We start from the raw sequence: 10827 nt of genomic DNA, 5'->3' as shown, positions 1-10827 counted from the left end.
CCGGGATAACACCCCTACTCTTTTCAAGAAACGGCCTGGGATTTTTAATGACCACAGAGAGTCAGGACCTCGGTTTTACGTCTCATTCAAAGGACGGATCACGCTGCTAATGAATAAGATTTTTGCCCATAACAGGGTGACTATAGTGCTGAGCCCATTGGATGGTAACATCTGTATAGGGGACTTGAACCCGCAGCCCCTTGGGTTTGGAGTCCAGATCCCTGGCCACTAGCCCACACTGGCCCTTAATAAGGCTTCCAAACAGGGGTCCAGGTGCCCCTGTGGAGGGAGAAAATCTCAGAAACTACTTTGAATCCTGTCGACCCTCTCTCTAATCATCGATCAGCTATGCTGCTATTAAGAGCAACAAGGCCTTTCCCGGATCTGTCCGTGTTTTCCAGTCCTGCAGTAGGAGTCGAGGGGGTCACAGCCAGTGTGCCTTCTTGGATCAGAGCGCTGAGCTCTCTCTGCAGAGAGAGAGAGAGGCCAGGCGCGTGTTCAGCCGCGCAGATGTTTCTTGTTTATGTCGGAGATGGGAGTTCTTGGATATGGGGCCGGTGGGATGTGTCCGGAGAAGAGGGGTGCGGGGGAGGGGAGAGGAGTCCGAGCTGCTGTACTGTGATGCGTTCCAGATGAGGAGGCCTTTTCGAGCCGCTCTTGGCGCGAACCACTGGGGCTTCTGGGAAACCGGGTGGGTTGGGGGGGGGGGCGACTATCTTTAATCCCAGACCCCCCTTCTGCGTCGGCCAGAGCAGCCGAACCTTTCGCACCAAAGCCGACGCAGCGTGAGCTGAAGAAGCGACGCCTGTGTGTTTTCTGCCCTCGCCCTGGACGGCAAGGTGGCCGCTGGGATTGAAATCCGCAGGAGCCGCGTTCCTGCCTGGGCTTTCTGCGCTGGCCGTCTCTCGCCCCCATGTGGACGGACGACGCGGACTGAGTCGCTCGCGCCGTGGCTGTCCTGATGTCATCCCCCAAAAGCTCCACTCTTCGCTGCGGTCTTTGGCTTCCCTCCTCCTCCTCCTCCTCTGCAGCTGCTCCTGGGTTCACTCCTCCTCCTCCTCCTATTCTTCCTCTAGCCAGAGCCTGGCCCTCACCCAAGTGAGTGAAGCCAAGCCTCGCAGCCTCAAAAGCCTCTAATTCACAAGTGTTATAAAAATGAATAACTCTACACTTATATGGCTGTTTCCTGGACACTCCACTCAGAGCTCTTTACAGGTCATGGGGATCCCCTCCACCCCCACCAGTGTGCAGCCCCACCTGGATGATGCTCCAGTCCTCTCCCCACACACCAGCTCTCAGTGGGGAGGAGAGCAGAGTGATGAAGCCCGATCCAGCTCCTGTCCTTTACACCTTTTATTACCCGACCTGGGGGAGTAGAAAATTGAACCGTCAGCGCGAGGTCACTCGTTTTCAGTTCCCAGCTCGGCTACTTCCTCATCTCGGCCGCGAGTCGACTTGCCCCGCCCTCGTGGTTTCTCGCGGGGGGGCTTATCGATTTTGCTTGGGTGTGATTAACTGCACCCGCGCTGTCGTTTTCCCCTTCGTCAGCCCTGGAGGAGATGGCCGCAGAGCAGCGCGGCGCGTCTTCATTAGCGTAGGGGGTGGGGGGGCAGCGAGGGGAGGCCGTGCAATGTGATTGAGCTTTTCTCGGATTTGTTGCGATTTTCCTCCCTGTCCCGTGAGCACATGCGATAAGCTTTTCAGCTCCTCTCTGCAGCAAAACCGTACAGCCAGCCAGCCAGCCAGTCAGGAGGGGGGGCAGGCAGCAGTCGGTGACAGGGCGCTTGGTTTTAGCATCTCAATCTCGTTTTTTAAAGAATGTCTCAAAAGCCTGGGTAGAGCTCGTCCCCCTGTGTGTGGAGCCTGTGCCGGGCTGGCATAAATGACTTCCGGGTATGAGACGGTAGGGTGACCCTTGCCTTCGTGTTTTTAAAGCAGGCTTCTTTTTCCAAGCGCCGTGAAAGGGCGGAGGAGAGCTTCGGGGACAATTCGGGCAACGGGTGGGTGCTTGACGTTGGCGTGTGCGCTCGGGCCCGAGTTCAAACCCTCCAGCGAAAGCAGCCGCAGTCCACGACCTCTAGTTCCTCCGGGCTGTAAAAGAGGCGTTTGCCAAGTCTTGTTTTCTTTTGGAAATAAAGGATGCCTCACAGACCATGAAGGGTTGGCATTAGTCGTTTTTCTGGCTGAAATTTGACATTCAGTTTTACATCGGGGCATCAGTGCATCAGCACGGGTGAAGGACCTCGCGCGAGGGTATATCGGCAGTGCCCTGCGTTGGGATTTGAACCCGCAAGCTTGAGCACCCCTCCACCCCTGAGGGATAGTGCCATGCATCAACCTGCTGCCAAAAATGACGGCCCCTCTGCCAAAAGCCTTTTCACATTGTGACTCTGCATTGTTTTCTCCTCAGAGGCATGTCACAGAGTGCCATAGCGCTGCTCCTAGAGATCACCGAGGCGGAGTTCTCTTTTCTCAGGTTGGCTTTGCCTCCCTCTGGGTTTGTTTAAGACAGTGGCTCTCAAACTGTGGAGGGCCAGATGACCCTGGAAATTCGCTGTGCGCACCGAAAAATTGGGAATTAAAAATCGAATCAGTTTCTGTGCTGTGAAGCTGACAGAAGCCAGATTGGAGGGGTTCGAAAAGGCTGTTTGTCGTGAGGTGGTTATGTAACTGAAGTGTGACAGCACGTTCTGGAATTTTTGCAAGAAGGGGTAAGTTGGAGATGGGGCGAAAATTGTTAAGATTGTCGAGAGCCATGTTAGGCTTTTTTGGCATGGGACAGCAGTTCTGAGGACTGTTGGTACAACGCCAGTGCTCAAGGATTCATGTATAATATTGAGGACAATGGGACAGAGAAAAGAGAAACAGGACTGGAATAAAGTGGTGGGAAAGGGATCTAAAATAGATGTGGTGGGTTTCATGCGTGTAACTAGTTTATTGAGGGATGCTGAGTCAAGAAGAGAGAAGCTGGATGAGGAGGGAGGAGGTGTGGAAATTATATCCGCAGTGGAGAGAATGTGATGCCGGATGTTGTCGATCTTGGAACTAAAGAAATCTAAGAATGTGTTGCAAAGTTGCGATGAGGCAGGCAATGTGGTGGGGCAGTTTGGCTTGAGCAGTCTGTTGATGGTGGAGAAAAGATGTCTGGGGTTGTAATGGTGATTTTCAATGATGTGAGAGAAGTAGGTGGAGTCTAGCAGACTATTGTAACCTTACATTCAGACAAGTCATCTCTCCAAGCCTGATAATGTACACTTGGGCCAGAAAGACACCACCTACGCTCATGGATCGCAGATGGTCATTGTGCCAGGGGGCTTGACCTTCTGCGTTTTCCTAATTAAACAGGGGTGTGAGGGGTGACGTCGTCAGCTGAATTAAAGGGGGACCCCGAGGCAGGAACCCCGCGATGTTGTCCCGCTCCCCTACAAACACCGACTCCCCCAGCGCCTGGGGATTAAGGCAAGCCCAGGGCCCACAACACCCCCGCCCGCTCCCCCGGCGGGAGGGCCAGAGGCGATCCCCGACGAGGATATCCGAAAGCAGGATCTTACAGAGCGGTAAACAGCGCCTTCGCCCGGTTTCGGCACCCCCTGCCGACGCCTTCTGGGGGCCCGATGTTGGCGTCGCCCCAGGCGGTGCCGAGCAGGGAGGGAGAGCGAGCGAGAGAGCATCCGAGTACAGATAAACCACACGCTTGAGCGAATTCATTCACCGTTTTATTATTTGCCTTGGCGTTTCAGCGGCGATAGACTAAAAAGACCCATTAAGTTTCGATAATAGAGGAAACAAATGAATAAACTGAGCAAAATAAACTACCATAATAGCTAGGACGGGCGCAGGCAGCCTTTCTGTGAATTATTCCAAATGACAAATGGCGTATCTACACGATGGCTTTTAAAAGTGGCCTATTTGTCACTTTTAATGAATTCTTACCTTTTACTTAATTATTCATTAGGTCTGAGCGTTTCGCGCTCGACCTGGTTCACTCACTGATTTATATTCTCATAATAACCCGTTTTTTTAAAACTGCGGCACCGCGGCCTGTGGGTTTTATTTGATCTAAGGAAGCAGACTTTTTCATAGCTTGCAGTTTTGAACAAATACGGGATTTTTCCCCCCGAGCTGGAGAGAATTTCTCTTCCCGGACACTACAGGGGGGCGCTGGGGGGAGAAAGGACCAACGTAACGGTCCGCTGTCTGTGAAAAACAGGCCGGCACCACCTGGGTTGTTGCGTGTTATTGTTAACTCGTCTTCCCATTTTTCTAAACCCTTCCCCGTGTCTTCAAGAGGTGCAGCTTGGCAGGAGCCACTCGCTCGCACTTGTTCCGGTGTGCGCAAGGAGCCTGGGCGCAGTGCCCCCCCGCGGCCACCCGGGGGCGCCCTTCAGCACCGCTCGGGAACCCCAGCGGAGAGTACAGACCAACATGGCGACGCGGCAGGCTGCGAGGATGCTGCTGCTTGTCTTCTTCGCCGTCTCCGCCGTCTCCTCCGCGCTTCCCGCCACGCTCCGGCTTCACCGGGACGAGCGCTTCGTGCGACCGCAGGACCGGGGCGTCCGCCGGGTGCGCGCCGAGCCGCCCAGCCCGCCTGCGCCGGGAGGGAGCGCGGGGGGAGCGGGCTCCGCAGGGCAGCCGCACCGCAGCCGGCGGAGCGCAGCCGGGGCGCCGCTCCTGAAGGTGCACGGAGAGGTGAGACCGCGCGTCCGCCCGGCGGGGCTCCGGGCGCCGCCGCTGCTCTGTCCGGGCCGGGGTCGGTGCTAAAAGGAGTTGCGAGGGCGTTGCGCTGCTTGTCCTCATCCCCAGTTCGGCACGTTTGAGCCGACACGGGCGTCCCGAGTCGGCGAGAGCTTCGCCTGCCTGCCTGCCTGCCTGACTGACGCAGCGCAGCGCTTTACCGATTAAAAACACAAAAAGACCCGCACTCCTCTCTGCGCTGTGAAGTTGTTGTTTTCCTTCGCTGCCGAGAGACGAGGCGGGCGATCTAGCTCTCGGATCAACAAGTTCAGGTGTTGTGGGAGTTGTCAGGGTGCCCTCGCTAGCTAAGCGGATTCGCGTTTTCCCTGGTTGTTTCTGGGCATGAATACAAAGCTCCTACACGGTTGTCGCCGTTTTTTGATGTTGTTGTTGTTGTTGTTGTTGTTGCTGCAGTGAACAATGAGGATGATCTCGGGAGGAGAAGCGGCTGTAGCGCCGTGAACATCTGGTTGGTGTTTTGTGAACCGTGCGGTCTCGCCTCAGAGCTGTCCGGCGCGGTGCCGGGTGGTTGTTTTCCTGGTTGTGTGCGCAGGAGTCCTTCGGGGAGGGACCTGTGTTCGTGGTTTGTTTTGGGGGTGTGGTGGGTTTGTGTGTGTGTGTGTTGTGTTTCTTGAGACCCTGACGGGGGTGCGTGTGGGTCGAGGCGATTGCAGTGCAGGACTGCCGGCCCCGCCACCGCCGCCGCCCCCCTCCCAGTCCCGCAACAGGCGGATCTAGAAGCTTTTCGGACGGTCAGGTTCCCCTGTCGCCTGCGAGCCCGGCACGGCCGCGGCGCCCGTCCCCCGTGAACAGGTGCGAGGGGAGACGCCTGTAGCGGGACGGCCCTCGCCCCGTACCCCGGCCCTGCGCTCTCCTGCAGCAGGGCCGGGGGTCGCCGCCCGCCGCGGCGGCGGTGTCCGTGCGGTCTCCCGGACAGCGGTGATTTACTGAGGGGCTGACGCAGTCTTGGCAGCTAGACAAGGCCGACATGAAGGAGAAGAAGTCGATGGCGCAAACACGGTCCCCGCCGGTGTTGTTCAGGGGAGGCTGGGAGGCTCAGGACCGAGGCGCACAAACTACTGTCTCCCCCCCCAGACCCCCCTGGGTGACACCATCGGACAGTAGCCGTCGTCCACTGCGCCCCGCTACCTCGGGCTCCCATTTCCCCCACTGCCGGGGTGGGTGGCTGGGGTACAGTGAGATGCGGGCGTGTGTGCGGCGTGGTTTCAGGTGTGAGCAGTGTCCTTCGGATCCCGGGGGACGGCTGCTGGGCCTGGCTGCAGTTTTAAAAACACAAAAGTGTTTCGCGCCCGGTCAGCGCTCAGCGCCCGCCTTTGTGCTCCTGGAGGTCTCCTTCACAACACTGGGGCAGCGCTGTTACCCTTAACCCCCGGTTTTAACTGGGACTGCTGGGACCAGGCGTTTTCACGGGTCTGTTGCGCTGCCTGGGAGATGCGGCCTGCGGGACGGAGCGCTGCCGGGAGTCTCGGGCTCTGTCCTGTCCTGTCTTCTGTGCGGTGACGATCCCCTCTCGGCAGCAGTGTCCTGGTGGGATCCCACAGGCTCGCAGCGGGGACGCGCATGTCACCTTCCCAGTTCACTAGGACAGGGGTCCCTGCGCCTGTGCCAGTCCCTACCCCAGTCCCTGTGTCAGTCCCTACCCCTGCCCCCCCTTGCTCTGTTCTTGAAAATGAAAACGCAAATCCAGAATCTAATGAATAATTTACTAAGCAGTCATCCACGACGTATCGGGCTTGGGTCTACATTAAGGTGCAAACGGACGTCGGAGAGACTTGGGATTGACGTCTTTTTAGGAGGAGAGAGCAGCTGAAAGGATTTGTCCAGTCCAAGTCTGGGTTCAGTTCAGCAGCCGAGACCCGAGCTGGAAGAACCAGGACAGGGAGGCCCAACAGCAGAAGGTCTTCGCCTCTTCAGGATGAGTGGGCCGTGCTCTGAGCAGGGGAACTGTTGAGCCAGAAGAACGAGCCGTATCTGCCCCAGTCAGAGTGCGCTGGTAAATAGCATTGTGTGCCGGGATTCCTCTCCGCACCTGTGGGGCCTTCTGGGAAGGCAAAACACCGCACAGCTGTCTCCCAGAAGCAGCTGTCCTCTCTCTTCTTGATGATTTGTGTGGGTAGGTTTGAAGACGTCCTGGATTTTCCAGAACCCGGCTTCCTTTCCCGTTTCCCTTTTCCGCCAGGTGTCTTGAAAAGGAGTCTGGGGGCACCGTGTCGCCCGCCAGCCTCTTGCCCCTGTCCGATTCCAACCGAGCTGTGATTTGGTGAACTGCAAGGCAGGTATCGCGCGCCTCTCCTCGGATGTGTTTGTTTAGGGTGCTGCGGTGGAGCGCTGGGGGATCTCGGTAGGGTGGTAGGAGGAGAATAGGGATTTGCAGACCTTTCTGTGCGGTCGATGCCGGGGTGTCAGAAGGGTGGCGACAGCACCACGCTTGGCGTTGCTCTGCTCTTTGGCATCCTCCCTGCTTGGCCAGCTTGAGCCCTGACGAGCGACGGAGCCGGCGTGAAAGTACGCAGGTTCTCGCGCGCGAGCGCGGGGCGGGAAGTGTTCCAGACAGCGCCTGCAGAAGAGAAGATGCGTGCGCACACGGGGAGGGACCGGAGCCGCTCACGAAGCAGCGCCAGTAGCTATGTCACCCTGCAGCCCCCAGCTGGCAGCCCCACTGGAGCTCAGCAGTGTGAGTCTGGCCAGTACCTGGATGGGAGACTCCTGGGAAAGCTGAGGCTGCTGCTGGAAGAGGTGTTAGTGGGGCCAGTAGGGGGCGCTCACCCTGCGGTCTGTGTGGGTTCTAATGCCCCAGTATAGTGACGGGGACACTATACTGTAAAAAGGTACAGTCCTTTTAATGAGATGTGAAACTGAGGTCCTGACTCTCAGTGGTCATTAAAAATCGAAGGGCGTTTTTCGAAAAGAGCAGGGGTGTTACCCCGGTGTCCTGGCCAAATTTCCACCTGACCTTTCCCAGTCATGGCCTCCTAATAATCCCCATCTCTGAACTGGCTTCATCACTCTGCTCTCCTCCCCACTGAGAGCTGGTGTGTGGGGAGAGGACTGGAGCATCATCCAGGTGGGGCTGCACACTGGTGGGGGTGGAGGGGATCCCCATGACCTGTAAAGAGCTTGAGAGGCAGGGCGGGGTGGTCTCGAGAGAGGGCTTCTGCGTCTGCCCGTGCCTGTGAGGGAATGGCAGTAGGTGACAGATCTCCCACAGTGCCCAGGCTTTTCTATCCCTGCTCTGCGTTGCCTGTGCGGAACGGTGCCCGGTCCGGCGATAGACGGCTCTGGAGTCAGGCGGCAGCTGTCCGCCTGCTTGAAATTCCGGGATCTTGTTTGTCTCCCTATGGTGATCTGTTGTGCAGACGGGTGGGAAGCACTGTTCAGGAGGAAGCGAGTGGCGGCCCAGAGTCTGCTCTCACGTGACCGTGGCCTAGATACGAAGGCCGTCGCAGAGAAAACCCTTTGTTCAGGCTACCTCTTGGGCGAGACTTCTCAGTCTCACGTGTGTGCCGGGCTGAGAGTCAGTGCACTGAGTTAATGAGAGAGCGAACGCAGCCTTTATTTTAGAACGATCGCTTGCAGTGCCGGTAAAACCTGCTTATGTTGTGCGTCTCATCTCCCAAGTGATGCGTTCTGGTGTGTCGAAGAGATCTAGGCCGAAGGGCTCTAGAATTTGCTTTCGGTTTCTTTTCCGTCTTGTCCTGCAGCCTGATTCACTTCCCAGATTAAAAGCGGGGGCTCTGTGGCTCAGGATCTGCGCCTGTGGCCGGAAGGTTGCCGGTTCAAATCCCGCGGCCGGCAGAGGAATCCTACTCCGTTGGGCCCCTGAGCAAGGCCCTTAACCCCAACTGCTCCAGGGGCGCTGTACAATGGCTGCCCCTGCGCTCTGACCCCCAGCTTCTCTCCCTGTCTGTGTGTCTCATGGAGAGCAAGCTGGGGTCTGCGAAGAGACAAATTCCTAATACGAGAGCTTGTATAGGGTTAATAAAGTGACGTTAATAATAATAATAATAATAATAATAATAATAATAATATTATGATTATTGATCTCCGCAGCTGTTGTACGTAATTCTCTGTTGCTTCTCCAGCTCTGGTCTCTGTGCTTGAGGTGGAGTCTGTCCTCCCTCAGTCGCTCAGTAACTGCTGCGGCAGAAAGGGTCACTGCTGCTACTCCACGACAGTCTCGGGTTGTTGGATAAGGAAGAAGGGGAAAAAACAGAGGACCAGTGTTTGGCTGCTGTCACTGTGGAAGAGGTTGGCTTTTGTGTCTCAGATAAAAAAAAAATGAATGGGGTGGCTGATGGATCCTAGTGATTTTACCGGTGGCTCCCTTGTTCTGTCTTCCAAGAAGGCATTCTTGTGTTCCCACTGGGGTGTTAGTTTCTGGGAAGCAAGAGGGAGCCTTTTCAGTACAAAGGCCTTTATTCTAAAATGGGCCGGCTGCTGCTGGGATCGCTGCTCTGCGGCCTGGGAGAGACTCGTTGTCGTTCTTTTATCGGGACTGGTACCAGCCTGCAGGTAGCTGCCAAGAGAGTTATGGCCCCCAGGCGTGACTGAGTCACGAGTGTCTCGGCCACCTGTGCGTGGTGTTGGCCTTCTGCCTTCCCCGAGCTCGCTGGTTCCTGCTCTCCAGCGCCTGGGGAACAGGAGTTACTGCCCTGCCCGCCCAGGGGACACTGGAACTGTACCACCAGGGTTACAACTGAACGTAAAAAGGCGAAAAAGACCGTTTTAAAGACGTCAGTGCTTTAGACCCAGACAGGGCGGCTCGTCGTGAGGCTGTGGGCTCCTGGGATTGTTCAGGGGCTCTTTCACAAAGACCCTCTCCCACAGCACTTGAATACAGGGCCGAACACACTGAACTAGACCTGCGAGTGCTTTGTTGAAACGGATTGCAAAATCCCTGGTTCAAGAACACAGATCAATTGATAAGTCACACATGGTGATAAGGGAATTGAATTGATAAGGGGCTCCTGAGAAGGGTGATGATATTATTATTATGATTAATAATAATACTTCATTACACTTCTAGAGCTCTTTTCTGGACACTCCACTCAGAGCTCTTTACAGGTCATGGGGATCCCCTCCACCCCCACCAGTGTGCAGCCCCACCTGGATGATGCTCCAGTCCTCTCCCCACACACCAGCTCTCAGTGGGGAGGAGAGCAGAGTGATGAAGCCAGTTCAGAGATGGGGATTATTAGGAGGCCATGATGGGTAAAGAATAGGAGGAAATTTGGCCAGGGCACTGGGGTAACACCCCTGATCGCCCCATTAATGTTTAGGTGTTTAATAAAGCCCATAAAGGACATCTTTCTTTTAAACTGCTTTCTCCTCTAATGTTGCCCTGCATGTTTATGCAAGCCCAGCTGGCCTGACGCCGAAGCCCCCTTGGGCAGGAGTGTGGGTGCTCTGCTGGGCAGGTGTCCTCAGTCGTCCCCCGCGCGGGTCTTGGGGGAAACGCCCTGAGCTCGGCTGTCTGTGAGAGCTCGCGGGGCGCAGGAAGCCCGGGTGGCAGCCTGCGCGGGGGGTGATGGAGGCCTCCGCCCGTGTCACGTGACCCGCCTTCTGGGAATCGCTGGGTGACGAGCGCGCGTGCCCGTAAGAGGAAGTGGGAGCGGGCGAGAGCTCTGGGAGCCCCGAGGCTCACGTCCCTTCCAGTCAAGCGCCCTGACTCACGCCAGCTGGCCTTCTGGGGCTGCAGCGAGCAGACTGACAAACAAGCGAGAACAAGGAAGTGGAAAGATTAATCGGCATAACACAAACCCTCTGTGTTTAAACCTAGATTGCGCAACAGGTCAGAAAGGGGGGGTGGGGGGAGAGGCGCTTGGCGTCACAGGAGTAATTCAGAGACGAGGGGTTCTAGCTGTGTTGAGCCATGGCGAGTTGTAACTCAAAAGAACTCTCTCCTGCATCTGAAACTCTCAGTATGTGGGAATCCCGGTGCCGAGACCCCCTTTAGGAGGTCCGGCAGTTTTGTTTTGCTGCCCCTGAAAGCTCCCTGCCTCCCCCCACAGTCTGTGGGTTACCTTGGAGCTCAGGGACGCTGATGTGGATTCCTGGTGACCCCACGGGCCT

At 56.6% G+C, this 10827-nt stretch overlaps 1 protein-coding gene across 1 annotated transcript in view; it reads left to right on the top strand.

Moving 5' to 3' along the window:
• The first annotated feature begins 3420 nt into the window (after nt 1–3420).
• The window catches only part of sorl1 (sortilin-related receptor, L(DLR class) A repeats containing), a 56988-nt gene continuing 49581 nt past the window's right edge, over nt 3421–10827 (top strand). The window contains exons 1-2 of the mRNA XM_069182369.1: nt 3421–3557; nt 4289–4689. Coding sequence (XP_069038470.1) covers nt 4426–4689 — 264 coding nt within the window. The 5' untranslated portion in view covers nt 3421–3557; nt 4289–4425. The remainder of the gene's footprint in view (nt 3558–4288; nt 4690–10827) is intronic.

The sequence above is a fragment of the Lepisosteus oculatus genome, chromosome 23 (genome assembly GCF_040954835.1).
Source record: "Lepisosteus oculatus isolate fLepOcu1 chromosome 23, fLepOcu1.hap2, whole genome shotgun sequence".
Taxonomy (NCBI): Eukaryota; Metazoa; Chordata; class Actinopteri; order Semionotiformes; family Lepisosteidae; genus Lepisosteus; species Lepisosteus oculatus.
Note: the sequence above shows the minus strand (reverse complement) of the source record. Positions and strands in the feature narration are given on the sequence as shown.